This window comes from Myxocyprinus asiaticus, chromosome 5 (genome assembly GCF_019703515.2).
Source record: "Myxocyprinus asiaticus isolate MX2 ecotype Aquarium Trade chromosome 5, UBuf_Myxa_2, whole genome shotgun sequence".
Lineage (NCBI taxonomy): Eukaryota > Metazoa > Chordata > Actinopteri > Cypriniformes > Catostomidae > Myxocyprinus > Myxocyprinus asiaticus.
The window spans coordinates 33,389,768-33,414,457 of record NC_059348.1 but is presented as its reverse complement, the minus strand read 5'-3'; the positions used below and the strand labels follow the sequence as shown (position 1 = coordinate 33,414,457).

Genomic DNA, 24,690 nt, shown 5'->3' with positions numbered 1-24,690 from the left:
TAAGAGACAAGGATGTGTTTGATTCATATTTAGATTTTTAATCACATGGTATGAAGGCAGAATAATCATACATTTATTGTTGTTGTGTGCCCTGCTCATAAAAGAAAATTACTGGCAGAGAATGAAACAAATGCATAAGACTACTGTTGTAACTCTGTCAGAAACTGAACTTACTGTCAGCCAAATGATTTTAAGTAAAGTAAAAAAATAAATTAGGTTTATCTGCTTTATATTAACTGTCCATGAGAAACAAACAAATAAAACAAAAAACCTCTTAATGCATTCAGTCCCAGACTATTCCCAGCATCTTGCAGCTTAGCTCCCAGATTTTCTCATTCATGTCATCATCTCTAGCAGCTCTGGTGCATCGTGAAGGTCCATAGTTACTTTAAATGGTGGAGAAGAAATAGAGGAAAAACAAACAAACATAATTATTTCAATCCTTTAATCATTTTGACTACTATCAGTTTGTATATGATGAAGCTTCTTCAACTATGTAATATGTCAGAACTTAATACCTGTAGTAACCACCACGTTCTGTGTCTAATTGTGGTTCTACTGCACAGTAGATAGTAGTTTGTGCTCCCTGCACTGAAGTCTTTGTGAAAGCTCTGACAACTTTCCACGACAAGACAAGAAGTCACATGCCTTTTAAGTTCTGTTTGCACAATTCCTGGATGGACTGCATATGGACTGCATATACTGTCTCACCAGTGTCTGATAACAGAACAAACATATAAGGAATCTTCTTTTTTTCTGTTAATCAAAAAGTTTCCCAAAAATGTTCTTTTGCACAATTACTACTTAAAGGTGAAGTGTGTATTTTTATTTTTTTAAATACTTTCTCCTATCCCAGCCCAATGTGCAGTCAACTGCATGGGTTGATTTCCCTGTGGCTCTGTGGCACTATCAAAATAATGCATTGTTTGTATGTCCATGACACAACAACATTGGCTCAACCAATGGCGTGACTTTAAGGTAGGACTTCCTTTTGGACCAACCAATGGCAGATGGGGCAAGTGAGTACATTTGCAATACTGTTTGGTACCTCTAGTGGTGCAGAAATTACAAACTTTACCTTTAATTTCCTTTTATTCCAAAAATGTATCTGCTACTTTATTAAAGACTTACCTTTGAGTTTTTTGGCCAAGGAGTGAGTAAAGAGGATGATGGACAACTTACTCTGACCATATGCCCTCCTGCTATGATAATTCCTCTCACTATTGATATCATCAAGGCTTATCGTGCCCCAACTATGTGCCATGGAGCAGAGGTTGATGATTCTTGAGGGGCCAGATCTCTTCAGCAGATCAATCAGCAGGAAGGTTAGCAGGAAGTGACCTAAGTGACATACATTTTTATAGGGCTGTATTTTTATGACTATGCTAGCCGCAGTGCTATGTTCAACAACTGTGCACTTTTCATGTGAGTGCTAATTCTAAGCAAACAGTGGGTGCATTGTATGTAAATTAAGTGTCACGATTTGCAAATCACGATTTGCTGTTTTCCTGAGAAATAAGTCATTGCACTGAAATGTCTGAGAACAATGTCTATTCTCATTGCAAAGTCTAAATTCAGTTCCTGCATTTGCAGTTTGGGGATTCCACCAGCAGATGATATCAAAGGGCTATGAGCTATGATTTATGTCAGAAGATCAACATGATTTACACAGTCTACATCCAATTAGTCCTGACGAGAACCATATTGTCCATGCAGAAATATAAGGAGAATATCTCTGTCCTAGAAATATGTCTGACATTCAACTAGGATGTAGTTAAAGTGCAAATGCGTTACTGCTTGAGAGGGAATGGAATATATAACAGGACGCAGACGGCGCAATAACCAGAGAAGAACCTCAGAATTAAATTTTACTTGAGCAGACCAATTCAGACTTTGTACATGCTATTTTGCCAACCCAGTAAGTACACTTCACAGAAGTATACTTTGGTTTTCCATGTTCTGGATCAGATCGCGCACAGTATGTGTGACGCAAATTTTGTCATGAACACAGTCTGTGCAGATTGTCCATGTGCAGTGCAGTTTATCTTGATGCATGGACAGTGTTCGTATTCAGACATGGTCAAAATAGTGTAATTTGAAAGGCTGAGCGCTCAACCATGTGCAAACGGTCCGACACATGAAAAACGATGTACACCAGAGCTTTGAGGCATAGTGCATACTTACACTAAAATACCAAAACGTCATGGCCATGCTCACTGACTTAAGGCCCAGGTATAATTTGTCTTTGCATGTTCCGGATCGCCTCACGCCTGGTCGACCACGTTGCCTTTGTGCGAATGGGTTTGACACATGCCCACTACAACTTCTTTGTGATACTCTTTTAGTAGAGTCAATGGCCGGCACATGCGCCGACGATGCGCACAGATGATACACAACCTCCGCAAGTCAAGAAAATCTGGCCTGCGCGAAGTATACTTTAGCCTTTAGTGTGTATCGCATAGTACTGATCTGAATATGTAGCATTGCAAAATAGGGCGTTTAATGTCATTTACATTTATATGTGCTGTACTTGTATTCATTTGGCAGACACTTTTACCCAAAGCCATGTGAGAAATGGTACAACACAAGTGATTCATACCACAGTAAAAGTGCTCCAAGATAAGATTTCAGTGTTGGCCAGAAAGGTACAAGCTATATATACTACTGAATTTCATATGATGGCATTAAAAAAGTGTACATAATGCAAGTACTGTATGTGGCATGCATTGAACTGTACAAGAAAACCATTTTACCTAAGTGGCTGACACCAAACTGCATCTCAAACCCATCTGCTGTCTTAGAGTAGGGGCACATCATGATCCCAGCATTATTAATGAGAATATGAAGGGCTCTCTCCTCTGGAAAAAAGAAAAGGCATTTCAATGTACTGTACTTTGGTATGCTGTGGGTGGCACATTGGTCCTTAAGTGGAAACAGGGAATCAATTTATCAAATTAAGAAACTATTTTGTTAAATCTAATGAAGAGTCAGTTTTGAGTATAAAACATTAGCAATGCTTGAGATATAAAAAAATGCCTTTAGCGATTGCAGGCATTTTTCTACCTTAAGACTGGCCCCCATCCATTCAAATACACTCTCTCTAGCAGAAAAAGTTTCTGATTGCTCCGTTTAGACACCAATTTAAATGAAATCTGTAGGGTAGTGGGGTCATTTTGTGCATAGTATTACTAATTAGAATTTAGCATGTAAAGATAATCAAATCAAATTCTTTGCAATGAAGAAAATTATTTGATTAAATTCATTTAAAATAGATGATCATCATTTACCATTGTTAATTACCTCAGCAAATTCTCTGATTGACTAGACTTGTCAGATAAGTTGAGTTTCCTGATCACTATGTTTTGGTTCCCTGAGTCTTCAATGATCTTTTTCTGTGAAACCTCTGCTTTGTCAAGGTCTCTGCCAGCCACGATTATCCTGGCCCCTGTGAAACAACTCCAAAAACCATGACTCTCATAATAGCAATAATATGTTACACTGTAAAAATTGATAACTTCAGTTGTTATACCTTAAAGGGATGGTTCACCCAAAATAGAAAATTCAGTCATTGTTTACTCACCCTTGTGTTGTTATAAACCCATATGATTTTCTTTCTTTTTCTTAACACAAGAGAGAAATTGTGAAAAAATGTGTTCTCAGTGATGTCATACAATGTAATTTTATGGTGACTACCTCTTCAAGTTTCAAAAGAATGCAAAAGTATAATTCAGAAGTCTAATAAATTATTCCATGAGACTCATGTTCTGAAAACATACGATGAGGTTAGGTGAGAAACAAACCAAAATTGAATGTATTATTTAGTGAAATTGTTAACCGAATGTTGCTCTCCTGTTTGCGTTCATAAGAGCTACAATTCATGCAACCCCCTCATGATATGGTGCGTTCAAGCAAACACTTTTTATTTTTTCTGTGTTAATCAGGGTTTTTGTCCTAACCAGCCGTGACAAGCGACGGTAAATATTGTCGATCGCTTTTTTATATTTGCAGCAGCGTGCCAGGTAACCCTGTCCGCTGTGAAATGGCACTGGCCCAAAAACTTTCTCATAACAGTATATTGAAGCCAGCATCTCATGAGCCGGTTAAAATCTACTTGATTTTGGCAGAGAATGTTACACCTACAGAATGTTTTCACTGAGGTCTCATTCTCTTCAGGCGAAAGTCTGTCACAAATACTCACCGGTTCAGAATGGAGAAGAGGTGGCAGACATTTCCACCATCTCTATCTCTCTGTTTGATTGAGTACTCCAGTCAAACATATAAGGCTGGGCATAGAACTGCATTACACTACAAACTCTTCAGACATGTTTAGTAAGTTCTGTTCTCTGGTTTGTGTGCAGCTGTGTTGTGTTCTGTTGTTAAAATCACTGTGACACAGCTGTTTTTAGATAAACAAACAAGTTTTCGCTTGAATGCCCCATGTCGTGAGGGGGCAGCGTGAACTGTTCCTGCCATTTTATGACATCACTGAGCACAACATTTTTTCACAATTTCTCCCTTTGTGTTCAGACAAAGAAAGAAAGTAATTTGGGGTTATAAAAACACAGGGGTGTGTAAACAATGACTGAACTGTCATTTTTGAGTGAACTATCCCTTTAAGAAGTAATTTCTGCCTGATTTAACCCTTTAAATAATTTAATCTGTGTAACCTAATATATTCAGGTTGATTCAGTTAATATTTCTGACTTGAATAAAACCAGTTAATTTAGATGTTACCACACTAAGCACATTTTTAGGTTAACATTTTATTTCAGTGTAGTTCCCATATTAGAAAGATAAAGTTATGTTCCCTCTTACTGTTTGTTTTCTAGAATCAAAGTTACATTGTGTTGGGCAATAATTACAGTAAGAGCACACCAGATTAAGATAAATGTGATACCTCGTTTTGCCAAGTCTCTTGTGGTTTCTTTGCCAATGCCAGTATTTGCTCCAGTGATAATGACTGTTTTGCTATCAAGTCTTCTGCTAGATGACCACTGGCCACCGAAAAGTTCTCTGTGCAATATATATCAGAACAATTTTACTTAAAAAACAATTCTAATAAGGGCCGTATAACAAAGGGTGAACATACACATATACACATTTATAGCAATTAATCCATCACAATTAATAAATCAGAGTAAAGAAATCAATGGACAAGCTAAATAAAACGTTGTCCGTGTTCTAAGAACAATGGCAGATATAAACAATCTGATAAAGTTTTACTATCCTTACCAGCCCTTTTGAGATGTTAAAGTAAAATATGAATCACTTTTGCAGTAATAACATACTGTATGTCGAATGGTTTAAAAAAGATAATTGCAGTGTGAACTTACTCTAAAAGAGTATATATGTTGGACATCTTGCTCAATGAAAAGATACTCATGACTTCCCTCTGGAGTTTCTTGCAGACACTGCAAGGTTGCATTGTACCATAGTCCATGAGCCACAGTGCAGTGGTCTGGATTAGAAAATGAACAGACTAATCCACAGCTAATCGTCAAAGGTTTAAACCGAAACCAACAATTCACTCAGCCAGAATGCATTCCTGAGTGGATTCTGGAAACTAACTGCATGCCTCATGCTTTTAACGCACATTTACATAGAAGTTAAAAATAAACCGAAAGATACAAGCATTTTAAACCAGAAAAAATAACTTACAAGTTACAAGTCATCTAATGTAGAAGCAGTGTGTAAAAGATTAGTAGGAGAGAGTATACACTGAACTATTAACAAGTAATCAAAAATAGTTGGAGCTTTAGAAATCCCAATGTCAGATTACGTGAGATTACGTCCGTAACATACCAACGCGAATACGTCACACAAGAGACCGCGTGAATTCAGCGCTCTTGTGAAGCTTACCGGAAGCAATTATTTATAGTTAAAAAGTATTTAAATATTTCTATTTTTCGCACCAAAAGTGATCATGTCACTTTAGAAGACATTAATTTAACCGCTGGATTCGTATGGATGACTTTATGCTGACTGTCTGTGATTTTTGGATCTTCAAAGGTCTGATCATCATCCACTTGCATTTTAAGGACCAACTGATTGAGATATTTTTCTATTTTCTTCAAATGTGTACTGCTGAAGAAAGAAAGTCATACACACCTGAGATATCATGAGGGTGAGTAAATGATGACAGAATTTTCATTTTTGGGTGATCTATCCCTTTAATATTTTTCAAACTACACAAAACTCTTCAAATTCTTGTTCACCTGGCTCATATTGACTGAGTTCTATTGACTGTGGAATAGAGCCATGATTTAAATGTATTTATTTTTATTTATTTATTTGTATAGGGACAATAAATATAATTTCTGCAACAAAAAAAATAAATAAAAATAAAATAAATACATCGTACATAGAGATTATAGCACATGCTAATTTGCATCTCAGGTCCCTAGATAGACTTCCCCCCCAAAAAACGAAACTAAATGAAACTAAACAAAAGTTAAATAAGCATTTGAAAATTAAAAAAAGAGAAAATATTAAACTTTCAAAGTATTGAGGCGCTCCCAACCCTCGTAAAATATAATAAAAAGGATTAAACCAAAAGAATCCACCTCTGGTTCCAGAGTTGAGATCCCTGACACCCTCTTAAAATAGAATACATTGACAAAAAATGTATTAACTGGCAACTTAAGCCTTACATATATATATATATATATATATATATATGAGTCATTCTATGAAATGGGTGCCATTTGTGTCTGCAACATTTGATGAGATGCATAAGGCACAAAAAATGTCCCAAAGTGTGTTTCCAAAGCTTACATTTTTTAATTCAAGAGTTCTTGTTAACATGATATATGATAAAAATACTATTCTTAAAGAGTAACATACTATTTTTAATCATTTTTCATTTGTACATAGCCAATTTCACATGTCCATGTTGACCAACATGACATTTGCATCTAAAATATCACCAAATAAGTTATATATTTTTTCAAACATTTATTATTTTCAGGATTATATGTGTTTCCCTGTTTACATAAGATATATTTATTCAAAATAAACCTTATATTTTTGTAAATATTTTATGATTTGTGTGTGTCCCTCAGTTTGACTTACCGCCCCGTCACACTAACTTGTTTTATCTATAATGTACTGTTACTTTAAATGACATCACAAAGCGGAAGTGACATCATTTGAGCCTTGTAGCCACCAAGAACAAAAGCAGGCAAGTACTGACATTCTTTTACATTGTTTATTTGTTGCTTTTTCATGTTAGACAGGGTCTGTCAAGCTCAAACCAACCACCCCGTCATGCAAAATAAATATGGAAAACTGTTTTTTATTAAAAAAAAATTACATTATTAATGCAAAGAAAATTATATTTCAGACTGAATGCATTTAAGCTAGGTGAGGAACTTGACTACATGTGAGATCTGTGACCATTTTGGCATGAAATTTACCACCCCGTCACTTACCACCCCATCACATGTTTTATTGTGATGTGGTGGTAAGGGATGTGATGGGGTGGTTCTGCTTCCCGTTTGAATGTGAGGATGTGTGAAATCAAGGATTCTAATATAGGCTAATCAATTTATTTTCCGTTAACTTATCCCTGTTTGGTTCACTCACTCACTCACTCACTCTTGGTGTTTAATGAAGAATGTTACATTTTATAACATTTGCAGATAGATCTGTCTCCATCATGGCTCTATTAAGCGCTGCTGAGAGACAACGACGATGCCGTGCACGTCGGGATGCTGATCCTGAGAGTAGGCAAAAATATCTAGAGAGTGAGCATCAGAGATGGAGACGGGATGTAGTGCAAGGAAAACAGAAGAAGATTAGTGATCTAAGTGAGCGAGGGAAGCGTCAGCTGCGTAAAAAGTGAAGGAAGCAGAACAAGAAGAGAAAGCAGAGGCTAGGAAGCACAGTCTGGACACCTTTCCTCTGAGTCCAGATCATGTCCAACAGTCAAAGCAGCAGTTAGGATTTTCAAGGTCAGGGTAGTGCGCAGTTAGGATTATAAATAAATGGACAATTGAAAAACTAAAGAATCGCTAGAGAAGGAAAGAAAACGCGCTGACAAATACAGAAAAAGATATAAGCGCTTAAATAAGAATGACTCTCCTCATTCAAAATTAAATGAATTAACTAAGACAGGCAGAGTAAGCTCCAAAATCAGAAAAACACTACTCTATCATGAAGCCTTGATTGAAGACATAAAGAATAAGTACTGTAAAGCAAGAAAAGAAAAAGAAAAAGAAAAACAACTAATAGCAAAGGTAACAGTGGGGAGGATTGTGAAGAAGGACAGGCTATGAGGATTTGTCGAAAATGCCTTCGGATTTTCAAAGAAGCGTCGTAGTGTTCAGAGTGAAGACCTCTGTTCCACCAACAGAAATCCCACAAACAGGTTCATTGCTGCTTTCTAGTCCAAAGTCAAAACCTTCTTCACCCGAGATGACAACAGTCGTTTAACGGCTGGACGAAAACAAACAATTACCAGAAACAAGGTGAAGAAGCAGAAAAGGTTTCTGGTTGACACAATGAAAAATCTTCACAAAATATTTCTCACTGAAAACACAAACAACATATCATACTCCCTTTTCTGTAAGCTTCACCCATTTTGGGTTGTACATCCCACTCTCTCTGAATGGAACACATGTGCAAGATCCATGAAAATCTCAGATTGTCATTGAGAAGCTGCATAATTTGAGGCTCACAGATACTTCAGATCTCGAGAGTTTGACTAAAATGATAACCTGTGACACCTCCAGGAAAATGCGCATGTATGATGAGTGCGAGGAATGCAAAGACAAGACTGTTCAGCTCTCCAGATTTGATGGCTCAGCAAAGGTTGCATTCACTCAATGGGCCACAGCAGAGAAAGCAAGGGAAGATGTGAGGGAGGGTCCTACCACTGTTAAGATCACAGTGAAGAAAATAATGGAGGACACACAAGAAAATCCTGTGGAGTTATTCCACACTCTTCTTCATAAATTCAAAAGACACACATTCAACATAAATCAACAGTACTCCTACTGCAGAGAGTTGAAAAAGAACCTGTCAAAAATGGAGGCAGTGATCCACATTGACTTCTCTGAAAATTACACATGCAAATACAGCTCAGAGATTCAAGCTGTCCACTTTGGCTCCTCACACCAACAAGCAACTCTGCACACTGGTGTTTTGTACATAGGTGGTGAAAAGAGCCCATCTGTTTTAGCACAGTGTCACCCTCCAAACACAAAAGCCCCCCAGCTATATGGGAACACATGAATCCGGTGCTGAATTATCTACAAGCCACATACCCACATGTATCTGTTCTACACTTTCTGAGTGATGGACCATGTACTCAATACAAACAGAAAGGGAATTTCTTCTTTTTCAGCACAGAAAAAGCTCTTTTTTGAGGCAAGCCATGGCAAGGGGGCCCCTGACGGTGTTGGGGGAACCTTGAAAAGAACAGCGGACAAGCTGGTGACCAACGACCGCGACATACCCGATGCCCATGAGCTATATAAGGCCCTCACAGAAACATCTACAACTGTTAAGTTGTTTTATGTAGCATCTGAAGCAGTGGGGCAGACAATGGAAAAGATGCCAGGCCAGATTCCACCAGTGCCATCCACAATGAAAACCCACCAAGTGGTCACATTCACTCCAGGAGAAATCCTTTACCGGGAAGTTAGTTGCATGTGCTCTACGCAAAAGCAGCTGAGATGTCAGTGCTTCACCACACAGCATTTCATTTTTAACAAGACAGCCCAAAAGGTGCCAACAGAAGCAATTGCTTGGGAAAGTGAAGATCTCATTGGGAAGTGGTGCATGCTTAAATACGACAATGACCTTTATCCTGGGATCCAGATGAAACACATGCCCTTGTAAAATATATGCACCCTGTTGGTGCCAACAGGTTCTTCTGGCCTCCAAGAGATGACTTCCTGTGGTATCTCTTTGATGATGTGCTCGAAATCATTCAAGCACCACAGCCTGTGACATCCCGCCACATGGAAATCCAGAGGGATGTGTTGATGCGACTCTCCCAGTCACTGTTATGATGCTCTTTTCAGTTTTTCAGAGCATGACCAAAGTTTTCCATTACATCTCCAATTTTAATGTTTCCCCTCCCCCAGTTTTATAAAGTTTAAAACCAGCAGATCATATAGTGAAACACTTTGTCCATACCACCCTGTCACAGTGAACCACCCCGCCACATCAGTTACCACCCCGTCACAGGGTCATTTTGTTAAAATTTTATGGAAAGGAAATGAAATGTTTCATAAATTAATGTTGAATGATGTTCTTGTTGTGTGGAATAATCAAATAAATGTAACTTTATTTGTATTTTTTAAGTGAATTCATTTTTTCAGTACAAACAATGAGGCCACTGAAATGTCGAATTCATATTTCAAGATTAAAAATCTAAGAATAAAAAAAAATGATTAAATTACAGACTTTCTATTGATGGTTTCCAAAAAAGGGAAATTTTACTATTAGGAAAACATTAGATTTTAAAAATCTATTTCTTGTTTTACTACTCTAATAGCGTACATATTGTCCGTAACAGGGTGGTACAAGAAATGCTCCCTTGCCTGAATAAAAAGGATAATATTAATAAGGATTTTGTGCCTGAGGTGGGAAAATATGTTTTTTGAGGATTAACATATCTTTCAAGTTGTGAGTTTAAAAAAAAAAAAAAGTTCTTAATGAAAATTTTGAAAATTGCAAAGTGGAAATGGCACCTGTTTCGTAGAATGTATATATAGAAATGTCCCTTTTTCTGGACACTGTATTTTAAAGATAATTTTGTAAAAATACAAATAACTTTACAGATCTTTATTGTAAAGGGTTTAAACAATGTTTTCCATGCTTGTTCAATGAACCATAAACAATTAATGAACATGCACCTGTGGAACTATGGGCACAAACCTACCTTCACTGGACCAGACAGGACTGGCAAAAAGTGCTCTTCACTGACGAGTCGTGGTTTTGTCTCACCAGGGGTGATGGTCTGACTCGTGTTTATCGTCGAAGGAATGAGCGTTACACCGAGGCCGGTACTCTGGAGCGGGATTTGGAGGTGGAGGATCTGTCATGGACTGGGGCGGTGTGTCACAGCATCATCGGACTGAGCTTGTTGTCATTGCAGGCAATCTCAACGCTGTGCGTTACAGGGAAGACATCCTCCTCCCTCATGCGGTACCCTTCCTGCAGGCTCATCCTGACATGTGCATGACAATGCCACCAGCCATACTGCTCGTTCTGTATGTGATTTCCTGCAAGACAGGAATGTCAGTGTTCTGCCATGGCCAGCGAAGAGCCCGGATCTCAATCCCGTTGAGCACGTCTGGGACCTGTTGGATCGGAGGGTGAGGGCTAGGGCCATTCCCTTCAGAAATGTCTGGGAACTTGCAAGTGCCTTGGTGGATGAGTGGGGTAACATTTCACAGCAAGAACTGGCAAATCTGGTGCAGTCCATGAGGAGGAGATGCACTGCAGTACTTAATGCAGCTGGTGGCCACACCAGATACTGACTGTTTTATATATATATATATATATATATATATATATATATATAAAAACACAATATGAAATGTGGGACAAAATCATTGCATGCATAAAATGCTGAGCCACCTGCTGCAAAATGTACTGTCTAATCAGTTTGAAACAACTTTTTTTTTGTGGTCCTCAATTGTTGTCTTGATGGACATGCTCACATTGTACACGGCTCAAGGCTGTTCCAAAGAAATTGTGAATTATATTGCCTAGTTACATTTTACATAGTCTTTTGAGGATGTAAGCTTTTATTATCATTTTAGCAAGCACAGGACAAGCAAAAAACGACGTGACAGAGCAACAGAGGAAGACAGCGAGTGAAAAACTGAGAGAAACTGAAATGTGGAGAAAGAGCAGGAAGAGAAGATTGAGAAAGCATGCCAATGTAGTAAATGTGGACTTTGCACATGATGTCAAGATTTGTAAATCTTTAATCTCAACTGTGGCACAAAACAGTGCTGAGGTGCTTCCTGAATGCTATGGAGGTTGGCCATTCTGTAATTTAGTCTTAAGAGGGCAGTGTCACAGAAAATATACACATAAGCTGACAGACTATATATAGTTCTTGTGGCACATAAATTGATGAACTGTCTCTGTTACATTGAAGTTTCAGCATCTGGTTGTTGAGGCAATACTGCCATGCAGTATCTGATCAATATTTAGGATAAATGGGTAAGTATCCTTATTAATTAACATGGCTCATTGTGCAGAAAGTGTTTCATTTTCAGTTGACAACATTTAAATACTATACTATAATTAAACTTATTTTATTCTAGTCAAAAGTATGATTTAATAAGACTGAATCAACCTGAAAACATTAAGTTACAACAATGAAGAGTCAAATATTAAACTTAAAATGTACTATGAGTCAAAGTAATTTTAAGGGTCAGATCTGGTATAAGTAGCTCCTTAATTCATGTTGCAACTTTCAAAGAGTTTTAAATAAAGACATCTGTATTTATCACATGACCATTAAAATTGAGCAAATTTGGGTGAGATTATTTCTTTAGATAAAGGATATTTCTTAATCTATTTCTCATCTTTTTCTTTTTCTCTCTCTTCCTTTAAAATTGTAAGGTGTTTAAAAGCATTACAAGGGAAATGTTTTGAAACTTCTGCTTCTGTTAATATTACCTCATTGGAAAGAACATTCAAGTTCCACATATTTAAGACATCACAGAAGATTTAAGATTTAAGACATCACACGTGCGAGAATCTTCGAATCTTCTCTTTTACCTTGACAGGTATTGTGGCGCTACTTACATCACTGCTTACCAACATGTATTTCAAGATTTTACACAGTTTTTACATTGACATAAAAAAAGGCTTTTCAAGTAACCTAAAAAAGTGTTTCATGTGGTAACATATAAAATAACTGATTTTATTAAAGTCAGAAGTGTTATTCAGTCTGTAACTTCATTCGTTTATATGAAAAAAGTTATTTTTAAGGATTTAACTCCCATATGGTAACATTTACAGGTTACCACTTTTTACAGCACTGTTACAAAAAAAAAGAGAAAATGACAATATGAAGTTACTTGATGAATCTTTCTTGCATCTCTCAGGCCACGAAGATTTTACCAAGAAAATAAAAAAAAGAGTGAAAAAGTAAGTTTATTCAAAAATTCTTATTCATCTCGACCAGTATGCTTTTTTTCTGGTAATGCTGCATAACTAAGGAAGTTTGGTTAACTAAGCCAGCAAAAAGTTCAAAAAGCCTTGTTGGAACACCAGCACACCAGCATCCTGTGTTCCAACAAGCTATTTATTTATTTTCAGCAAGAATTTCCTTAGGAAATCTTCATGGTGTCTAAAAGTGTTTCACTCAAAAACATATTTTAGCCTATTTTTAAGATTTTTGCATGTCAGAACCATAACAAAATTCCATCAAATTGAATTGAGTAATGTTTAACAAAATTAAATAATTAAAACTTAAAATATGTCGGGGTTTTTTTTCATGAAAGATTACTCAGTTCAATTTGATGGCATTTTATTATGAAATTTAAATGCATAAATCTTACAACTGTTTTTTAAGTGTAGTTTTGAATACTGAATCTCATGGGAAAATGTTCGCCTTTTGCATAGAATTCACAAATCCAACCTCCAAGTTGTAACATAACTGTGGTTTAAGTGTGAACTTTTGACAGCAAGTAAAAAAAACAAACTTACACTTCATGTCTTTTTCTAGCATGGTGTCAGAAATACTTGGAAACAACACCACAAGCCTGCTGGAAGATTACAGAATTGCTCTTCGGTTCTTATACATATTTATCTTTGTTGGTGGGACTCTGAATGTTGTACTAATGTCCTGTCTGCTACAGTCACAAAGACGTCTCTCTTTCACCAAAGTGTCTGTTATCAACCTAATAGCAGTCCACGCTGTTTTCCTTTTCACGGTGCCCTTTCGTATTTACTACTATTATGAAGAATCTTCCAGCTGGAGGCTGGGCATGTATATGTGCAAAATTGTCAGTGTTATGATCCATGCCCACATGTACCTTGCATTCATCTTTTATGTCTTCCTTCTTATTGTGCGTTATGTGGAGCACTCCAGAAAGCAACAAAAGCTTGAGTTCCATCGCTTGCTTCACGCCACAATTGCAAGCGCAACTGTCTGGATTGTCATATTGGGCATTTTGCTCCCTCCAACTTTGATTAACTATGGATCCATGCAGAACGATACTACCCAGTGCTTTCATTTTGGTGATGCTCTCAAAATTCCTGCCGTGAAGACCTTAAACTATGTTATTTGCATACTAGTGATGCTCATCTGGAGTGTTCTAGTATTTTTCCAGATTTATTTTCTACTCTTCGTGAGTAAGAAATTTGGAAAGGGCAAATTCCAATATCAAGAGTTCAGGGCACAATTGAAAAACGTTGTTTTCCTTTTGGTCGTATTTTTATGTTTTTTGCCCTACCAAGCATTCAGAATATACTATGTGTCCCTCATAGTCACTGGTAATTATGATGAGGATTTTAGGCTTAAGTATGGAAACGAAATCTTTCTTGCTGTCACTGCTTTCAGCTGCCTTGATATGATTTTTTTTTCTGTTGGGGATATACGTAGACGAATTAATTCAAGGGGATGTATGTGCTGTTCATGAGAACTATGTTGACTTTGATTGCATATTTATTTTGTTATTAATATATTGCTATAAATGATTTCAATTTTGTTTTGTTTATTTTTGATGCTTTTAATCCATATTTGTCTCACGTGACAGAATTGGTGAGCAATTTAATGACCTTGTAATGTTCTGTACATAATAAGATTCCATGGGGTGTTTTCCTTTTCAGCTTTCAAGGAAAAACTTTCCATTTTTCTTTACAACTTAAAGGCATTAAAGTGAGTTGATCTCAAAGTGCATCTATGTTGTCTTTTTATTCTTTTTTGGTGTGTAACCTTTTTTCCGCTTTCTCTTGTTTGTAAATTCTGTTTGCGATTTATTTATTTTTATCATGAATAAAACTGTAAAATCACCACTGATAACATGTCAAGAGCCAATTCAAGAGTGAGAAGGTTTAGGTGTGAGTTCCCAATATCCGCATAAACATCAATAGTGTTAACTATAAAGCTTATTGCAGGCCACAGCTTTTATCAACTCTCCAATGCTGTCGTAAATAGACAGTCAATTCTTTGAGTAACAAACTGTGAAGTAAGTCAAATGATTAAAATACAGTGCATGATAGTGTGTATGTGTGTGAGTGTGTATCAGAGGTCCAATGCTGGTGATATTAATACTCATTTCTAGCAAAGGACACAACAGGAGTAGGTGGAATAATCTGAATTCAGAACCTGCAGGCCTTTTTTTTACTTTGCCACCCTCTGGAGGCCATATATAGACATGGCAGAAGTAGTAAGACTAGTATGGGTAGTAGGCCCTTACTTCAGACAAACACCTGACCCCTCCGAAAGGGCCTTTAAAAAAGTCAGACCAGGATTTTTAAATCGCCTTAAATGCCTGGGATTTGCTTGTTTTCACTTTGAAGTGCTCTCTGTAGTCAGTTTAATTCACTGTCCTACAGTCGAACCCATATCAGTTTAATATTAACCAGCTTTGCTTGTTTCCTTCAATCTCATCGCCCGCTGCACGTGTGATAGAGGGAGGTCTTATTCAAGTGACCACGAGAACAAGGCACTTTTTGATAAAAACATAAAACAATTAACTCTGAACAAACACTTCGATGTTCACAATAAATAAGTCTGAAAATGTCTGTTTGTATCTTACCTCGGTTTCAGTGAACTTGTTTACATTCAGCTGATCTGTTCGCCGATTAAGTTTGTTAGTGGTGGATACTGTTTGATATAGATAAATATAACTTGCTCGGGCTTTCAAAAAACAGGAAAAATTCCCAACTTTAAATAAATAAATAATTACATGTGTAGGACATTTGCGTTGTAGGGATGTACATGCAGATTTCAGATATAAAATCAGTGGTTGAATGATTAATGTTTACTTGCTGAAATTAGATGATTTCCTATTAAGTCAATAGGGACATTGGAATGTTTGGGCATAGCAATATGGCAGCGCAGTGGCTTCACTGATATGATGTCATGAGCAATCCAGTTATATATATATATATCAGTGGTCAAAACGAAAATTCGTATTAATCTGAAAAACAGGAAAAACCGCCCAGCCCTACCTCATGCCATCCCAAATGTGTAGTACTTTCTTTCTTCTGCAGAACACAAACAAATATTTTTAGAAAAATATCTCAGTTCTGTAGGTCCATTCAGTGCAAGTGAATGGTGATCAGAACTATGAAGCTAAAAAAGCACATAAAGGCAGCATAAAAGTAATCCACAAGACTCCAGTGGTTTAATCCAGGTCTTCTGAAGCAATCCAATTGATTTTGGGTGAGAACAGACCAAAATAGAAGTCTTTTTTTTATTTTTTTACTGTAAATCCTGACATCAGCAGTCTACTTGGCGATCATGATTTCAAGCTTGATTACACTTCCTAGTGTCATCTAGTGCTCTGTGCATGCGTCAAGCACTAGGAAGTGTGACTGAGCTTGAAATCATGATCGTGCCTAAAGACTGCAATGGCAAGATTTACAGTGAAAAGGAAGTGACATTTTGGCCTTTTCTAACCCAAAAAAGACATGGATTTAAACCATTGGAGTCGTATGGATTACTTTTATGCCGCCTTCACGTGCTTTTTGAATCTTCAAAGTTTTGGTCACCATTCACTTGCATTTTATAGACCAACAGAGCTGAGATATTTTTTATAAAAATATTTGAAATATTTTTATTTTGTGTTCTGCAGAAGAAAGAAAGTCATACACATCTAGGATGGTATGAAGGTGAGTAAATGATGAGAGAATTTAAGTTTTTGGGTGAACTATTTCTTTAACAAGCTAGACAGGGTTAGTGCTCACTGCATTTAAGGATATTTTGACCTTATGAGCATTTTTTTTTTTTTTTTTTTTTTACATCAGCGGTGTTTACTGGTTTTGCAGTTTATTGTGGGTGCTGACTGGCCTCAGATGGTGATGTTGTTATGTACAGCTTATAATTAGTCACTATTTATTTACTGGCAGTGGAGCTTCACAACTACAGGTTTTCAGCACAAAAGGAACACAAACACCATTAGCTTGAAGTCTGAGGAAGGAGAAATGTTTAATGCCCTATATGAGGTAAGGACGTATTGTCACCCTAAACAAGCATATTTTACAGCGTTTCCTACGTACATTACAACTTGTGGACAGTTTTCCCGCTTTCTTTGGTGACCGTTGTGCTGCACTGATAGATAGGTGAATGCCCTGGCATCGCGATTCACATATATCTTCTCCTCGTAACGAATATTATCCATAACGAGTTAATCAAATATTAAACATGATTGTCACTAGAGGACAAAATGCAACTGTCATATAATGGTGAAAGGGTGGGTGGGGGGGGGGTGATTTCATCTGTCAGTCATTGACACTCTATGAGAGGTTGGGCATACTAACATGGCTGCTCGAACACTTCCGGTGGCTTCACCTCCTGCTGGCAGTTTAACATTGCATCAGCGATCCAGTTCTATTTATATATCAGTGGTTTTGACACATTTTTTATTATTTTTTAATCGAGAAATCGAGATTCTGCTAAAAATATTGCACACGCTAAAGTTAGATACATTGAAAATCCACCAAAGGCTGAATAAGGAAAAGAAAAATAATTCATAGCACTTGTCTCAATGCCACTCCTGATTTGATCAGCTGCACATGTGTGGAGCGCTCCAAATGAACGTGACAGGTTAACAACACGGTGACTGATATAAAAGAGAGCGGTAAAATTCCCGGTAAAATTGTACACAGTGTTGTTGTAGCTCAGCTTCGTCCATCATGCAGGTATACACCGGCTTAAGACCATAACTGGCCTCGGTGTGCATCTATAACCAACATTTGGCAAGCGATCATTTTGACAAACTTTGTTAGTTGAATTGTAATGATAAATTATTTCATATTGCTGCGCTGCTCAGCATGAACCGCTAGAGGGCACGTCTCCATCTGCAGGGGTTTATGAATATACACACAAATTGTTTGATATACAGTGAGTACTTTCTAGATAAACTTGATCATTTATAGATAATGATTTCTAGATAACTTTCTAGATAGATTTGGTTTAGATAAAATGAATACCTCCACTGGCTAAGAATTATTTTGTAGTTTCTTATTCTGTTATTTCTGAACATCTGGCTTTATTAGATTTTAATTTATTTTACATTTACACTCTGTTGACAACTTCCCCCTGTGGTGTGTTTGTACATTTTTCTTTCACACCTTTGTTTCCTATAATGAAAAGAACTTGGATTTCTCTAACCAGGTTGACTTGCATTCTAATTAAGAACATACAATTTGAATCATGTTGGAGTACATTTAAAAGTTGAAAAAATCAAATTGTGAATCGTCCATAAGTTTGATAAATGATGAGAGAATTTTCATTTCTGAGTGAACTATTGCTAAAGTAAATAGAAAGTCACATGAGACTGAACAAGCTGTTTATAAGAACTCTATTCCAAAAACTTATTATACTGCATATAGTATATATGTTCGAAGAGTATATTGCAATAAATAAATAAACAAAATACAATACATTATTGCTAAATTGTCTAGTCTTTTAGTTTTGGAATAGAAATATAATCATATTTATGATTAACAAAATGTGTGCAGACAAGTATGTAGTAACCATTTTAAATAGTATTCTGTTTTGAAATGTTTCTCTTAAAAGTGACAATTCAGAGTGCACTCTTAAATGAAAGTTCTTTAAGTGAGTGCTTGTTATGCAGTGTACACTAGAAGTTGCAAAATACATTGTTACATTAATTGGTAAACAAACCCATTTGTGACAGCAGATAGGTCTCATCTAAAAAAACGGGCACAGCTATCAACAGGAGATTGAATGTGTTGTGACTGACTACATGTACAGTCTTCTGTCGGACACTACTTGAACCCAATTCTTAAACTAAGTTGTTGAGTCACACAAGGAACAGTTGTGTCAAGTTTTATGTCATGTTTCAAGAAGTGGACTGCAACAGCAGCAACAGTAGAGCGATGGGCTCTGTTCCATACTGCTGCACATTTTGCAGCTGAAATATTGTGTACCCTGTAGGCAGGACCATGCCAACCATTCTTAAAAATGAAATTCTCAATAGATCCAGTGGTTAAATTCTGAGGTAGACCGCTCCATCTTCACCTGGCTGGCTAATAGTGAGTATCAGTTCTGAGTGCAATACACACAACCCTCCCCCTCTCTTCGAAAAACACTCAAAGACTTACCAAATGTATATCAGAGGAGTGCTGATTTAGAATGAAAAATGTAAAAGATTGAAAAAAAAGTGTGATTGGATGATCAATAAATGATTAACAATTTACTGCCACTGCCTTGTTAATACGTATATCATGTAATCTATAAAAAAGTAACTAATCCGATTACAAGTATTTAAAATTGATTTTAATCCAATTACAAGTACTTGATTTTTGTAATCTGATTATGTAATCCAGATTATGTGTAATCCATTACTACCTATGCATACTGTATGCAGCATTTTATGTCTTCTTTATTGTAGTGAAATGCAGTATTTAGTTAAATGCTGCTGTTTGTCACTATGTTTTCAACTGTCAAAAAAAAAAAAAAAAAGGTGTTTAAATAATTTTAAGGGTAGCTTGACCATAGTTTAACTTCTCTAAATTAGAAATTGGACACTACACTTTCAAAGTAGCTTTTCAAACACTGTTGGGTGTTACTTGTTCATTACAGAAGTGTTTGGGGGTTCCAGTTTCTGTTTCACACTCAGGGAGGTGGTGAATTTTTTTACTGTCTGTTGTGACAGGAAAAGTTCATGCTATAGTTTCGACATTTATGATTCTGACTAAAAATGTAAATGTGCAGCCTCATATTCATCATCAAAAATCTTAGTGAAATGGGTTGGGTTTTAATTGTGAGTAGATCACAGATCTAAATATGTGCCTCTTTCCAGGGGCATAGATTCCAGAGGGGATTCAGTGTGAACGGGCCCCTTAAACCCAAAGTATTTACAGTTTTCCTGACTAACCACTGGGCGGCACCATGATGATTCTAATTGCCGCTGGACTGCTTTCTGGTTCCGGTCTCCATAAGAAGCAATGTAAACACTACCAATATGAGCATTCCAGATAACAACAACCATTTTAAGTGTTAGAGGAAAAATAAGATGGATGGACAGCGTGGCTCGGACGTATTCCACAAAGGGTAGATTCTCCACTTCCGGAAGCTGTGGGACGATGAAAGTTCAAGCCCATTCCGTAAATGGCAATGAGGTAGGGGTCCGAGATAGTGGTGGAAGTAACGAGTTGACAGAACTTGACAGTGTATTCCAGGAGAGGAAGGCCTACAATTCATAACCAACTAAGTAACACTTTAAGAACTGACAAAGGAATGGACAAAACAGGAGGGTACTTATACAAGAAGGTGCTGATGAGGGAATGGAGAACAGGTGAGGAGGGTGGAAAAAGATGGCAGTGATGAGGGCAGTGCATTATGGGAAATGTAGTTGGAGAAAACATTTCTAAATAAGAGTACATGGAACAGAATGGTGAATAACTGTGACACATAGCAACATAAAGTATTGGCAGTATGGAGCAACTTTTTTTATTTAAATTTGTGCTCAAAAGTTTGCATACCCTTGGAGAATTGGTAATATATTTACCATTTTAAAGAAAACATGAGTGAGCAGGCAAAACACATTTCTTTTATTTCTTATGGGATTCATATTCAACTGTAGGTTATAACAGAATGGCACAATCATAAAACAAAACATGGCAACAAAGAAAAAAATGAAATGACCCCTGTTCAAATGTCTGCATACCCTTAGTTCTTAATACTGTGTATTGCCCCCTTTATCATCAATGACAGCGTGCAGTCTTTTGTAATAGTTGTCTATGAGGCCCCAAATTCTTGCAGGTGGTATAGCTGCCCATTTGTCTTGGCAAAATGCCTCCAAGTCATGCAAAGTCTTTGGTCATCTTGCATGAACCGCACGTTTGAGATCACCCCAGAGTGGCTCGATGATATTAAGGTCAGAAGACTGTGATGGCCACTCCAGAACCTTCACCTTTTGAAGGGTCAACTTGGCCTTGTGCTTAGGGTCATTGTTGGGCTGGAAAGTCCAAGAGCGTCCCATGCGCAGCTTTCACGCAGAAGAATGCAAATTGTCTGCCAGAATTTTCTGATAACATGCTGCATTCATCTTGCCATCAATTTTCACAAGATTCCCCGTGCCTTTAGAGCTCACACACCCCCAAAACATCAGTGAGCCACCACCATGCTTCACAGTGGGGATGGTATTATTTTCACTATAGGCCTTGTTGACCCCTCTCCAAACATAGCGCTTATGGTTGTGACCATAAAGCTCTATTTTGGTCTCGTCACTCCAAATTACAGTGTGCCAGATGCTGTGAGGTGTGTCAAGGTGTTGTCGGGCATATTGTAACCGGGTTTTTTTGTGGCATTAGCGCAGTAAAGGCTTCTTTCTGGCAACTCGACCATGCAGCTCATTTTTGTTCAAGTATCGTCGTATTGTGCTCCTTGAAACAACCACACTGTATTTTTCCAGAGCAACTTGTATTTCTCCTGAGGTTACCTGTGGGTTTTTCTTTGTATCCCGAACAATTCTTCTGGCAGTTGTGGCTGAAATCTTTCTTGGTCTACCTGACCTTGGCTTGGTATCAAGAGATCCCCGAATTTTCCACTTCTTAATAAGTGATTGAACAGTACTGAATGGCATTTTCAAGGCATTGGATATCTTTTTATATCCTTTTCCATCTTTATAAAGTTCCATTACCTTGTTACGCAGGTCTTTTGACAGTTCTTTTCTGCTCCCCATGGCTCAGTATCTAGCCTGCTCAGTGCATCCACATGAGAGCTAACAAACTCATTGACTATTTATACACAGACCCTAATTGCAATTTTAAAAGCCACAGGTGTGGGAAATTAGCCTTTAATTGCCATTTAAACCTGTGTGTGTCACCTTGTGTGTCTGTAACAAGGCCAAACATTCAAGGGTATATAAACTTTTGATCAGGGCCATTTGAGTGATTTCTGTTATCATTATTATTTAAAAAAGGAGCCAAACAACTATGTGATAATAAATGGCTTCATATGATCACTATCCTTAAATGAAAGACAGTTTTTTTTTTGCATGATCAGTCATCATCATTTTCAAAATCAATGCCAAAATTTCACAATTTCTGCCAGGGTATGCAAACTTTTGAGCACAACTGTATTTATTTTTGACAAATTTCACAAACATTTTAATATGCTAAACATCACATTATTCGCTAAGAACATATGCCAATGTGAGAGAAAGCACTGGAGACCGGATTACAAAAACAAGCTTTTGTTATGAATTGTGAAAAAAAGCTGCATGAAAAGCTGGAGTTTAGTATAAAGATATCTTTAAAGAAATGTCATCCTTTCAGACTCGAGTAATACAGATACAGCAGGGATATCACTAGAGATTCATGAATAGGGGGGCTAAGCCTCTTTTAAGGGGGTCTGGGCATACTCTCCCAGGATTTTTTTAAAGTCCCCAAAACATCTTTTCATCATGTATTTTTAGAGAAACAACAGGTGTAAAATCTAGAGAGAGAGAGAGAGAGAGAGAGAGAGAGAGAGATGAGAAGCCCAAAAGTTGTTAAGGGTGGGGGGCCGGTGTTGCTGGCCTAAAAGTTGTTAAGCCTGGGGGGGGGGGGTTGGGGGGGATCGCTGTCCTTTTCTGCATATCGCGGCCCCCTTCGGCATATCGCGGCACCGTTTTGCAGCCCTCTTCAGCTTATTGCCGCCCGTTCTGCCCTGTTCTGCCCTGTTTCATGGCCGGTTCTCCCTATGGCCAGTCCACCCTGAGTTAGCCTATTAGCTTATCACATTCATCCTCACTGTAGATGGTGTGATACGGCAGTATTATTGTATTCAGTGGAACTTGTAATGGGATAGTTCACCCAAATATGAAAATTCTCTCATCATTTACTCACCCTCACACCGTCCCAGATGAGTAGGCCTATGACTTTCTTTCTTCTGCAGAACACAAATTAAGGTTTTTAGAAGAATATTGCAGCTCTGTAGGTCCATACAATGCAAGTGAATGACCAACACTTAGAATCTGCAAAAATCAGTCATTAAGTCAGCATAAAAGTAATCAATACGACTCCAGTGGTTAAATTCATATCTTCAGAAACAATATGATAGGGGTGGGTGAGAAATAGATCAATATTTAAATGTATTTTTTTTTTTTTTTTTTTACTATAAATCTCCACATTCACTTCCACATTCTTCTTCTTTTGTTTTTTGGCGATTTGTATTATTCGTGCATATCGCCACCAACAGGTCGTGTTGGTCAAAGGTGGAGATTTATAGTAAAAAAGCTCATAAATATGGATCTGTTGCTCGCCCCACCTACCATATTGCTTCAGAAGATTTGGATTTAACCATGGAATCTTATGGATTACTTTTATGCTGGATTTATGTGATTTTTGACGATTTAAAGTTCTGGCCACCATTCACGTGTATTGTATGGACCTACAGAGCAGAAATATTCTTCTAAAAATAATCATTTGTGTTCTGCAGAAGAAAGAAAGTCATAGACATCTGGGATGACACAAGGGTGAGTAAATGGTGAGAGAATTTACATTTTTGTGTGAACTATCAATTTAAATTGTGGAATATTGATTAATTTTACAAACTTTTCATTTTTTACATTTTTGTGCTTATGATTAGGTATAGGTATAAAAATGAGTGTTCTGGCAAACTAGCCACAAATTTGCTGCAAATTTGCCAGTCGTTATTTTCACATGCAAATAAACTTGTGATTTGCAGAATCGCCGCAGATGTTTGCCAGAAGTTTGCAGTTCTTCTCCAGTAGTGGTGAACCTGTAACAAACCTTCAGCAGCAATGGACAATTTGCCACAAGTTTGTCACAAAGCTAATTTGCATGTGAAAATGATCAGTGACCAATTTACTACAAATTTGCCATGAACTCTCAATTTGATTAAGGATAGGGACAGCCAGGTGTAGGATGGTGTAGGTTTGCTATGGGCAGGGCCGTAGCTAGTGGGGTGAAAGGTGGTAATGATTCTAGGGGCCCAGATGAACAAGGGGGCCCACAACAAATTCAAAACTGTATTATTTTAATAGGGGGCCCAGAATTCCCTTCTACACCCCTGGCTGTGGACTCAGAAAATTCTAACACAACAGACACAGTGTATGCATGTGACATCCAACTGTTGCAAGACTAATTTTTCGCTGGTTATTTGAAGGGAGGCGTAACTTCTAGTATGCGTGCCTTGTAGTGTGCATGTCTTGTGGTAGTCTTGCAGGATACAGACAGACCCTTCTCACTAATTTGCGCAAATAATTTCAGGTGCGTGTGCAGACTATGCATAAAGAGTGCGCGTGGTTAGAAAAATAGGGCTGCACATGTACAGTGTTCGTGAACTCTGCTGGTGACGAAAATTAGGTCACTCACTAAATACGCATACGCTAGCGTACGCGTAAAAACCGAAGGATACCTCGAGCTTCACAGTTGTTCAAATGGGAGTGCAGAGGCGAACTTTCGAACATGACCGGTAGATGTCGCTGCGGGACGCGTCGTCATCACTGCAGCAAGGTGCTCGGATGGGGATGGTCCAGCAGGGAAGAGAGGAGAGAGAGAGTGAGA

The 24,690-nt window shown here is 37.5% G+C and overlaps 1 protein-coding gene and 1 long non-coding RNA gene across 2 annotated transcripts; one reads left to right on the top strand and one right to left on the bottom strand.

The window, feature by feature from the left end:
- Positions 1–95: 95 nt before the first annotated feature.
- LOC127440329 (uncharacterized) lies at positions 96–5,098 on the bottom strand. The gene is made up of 5 exons (XR_007897116.1): positions 4,898–5,098; positions 3,301–3,445; positions 2,754–2,858; positions 519–1,341; positions 96–386 (listed from the first exon to the last, which is right to left on the bottom strand). It is a non-coding gene; the product is annotated as an uncharacterized LOC127440329 (long non-coding RNA).
- A 7,590-nt stretch (positions 5,099–12,688) lies between these two features.
- On the top strand, positions 12,689–14,987 carry LOC127440328 (probable G-protein coupled receptor 141). Its single transcript, XM_051696861.1, has 3 exons — positions 12,689–12,758; positions 12,994–13,122; positions 13,703–14,987. Exons 2-3 carry the CDS (start codon positions 13,043–13,045, stop codon positions 14,616–14,618), a joined length of 996 nt encoding a protein of 331 aa, XP_051552821.1. The 5' UTR covers positions 12,689–12,758; positions 12,994–13,042; the 3' UTR covers positions 14,619–14,987.
- Positions 14,988–24,690: the final 9,703 nt, after the last annotated feature.

Excerpts from the sequence above, each read along its gene's own strand:
- LOC127440328 (XM_051696861.1), top strand. The coding sequence starts at position 13,043 with ATGAAGTTACTTGATGAATCTTTCTTGCATCTCTCAGGCCACGAAGAT. Across the intron at positions 13,123-13,702 it reads ATAAAAAAAAGAGTGAAAAA|CATGGTGTCAGAAATACTTG; the intron begins GTAAGTTTATTC and ends GTCTTTTTCTAG.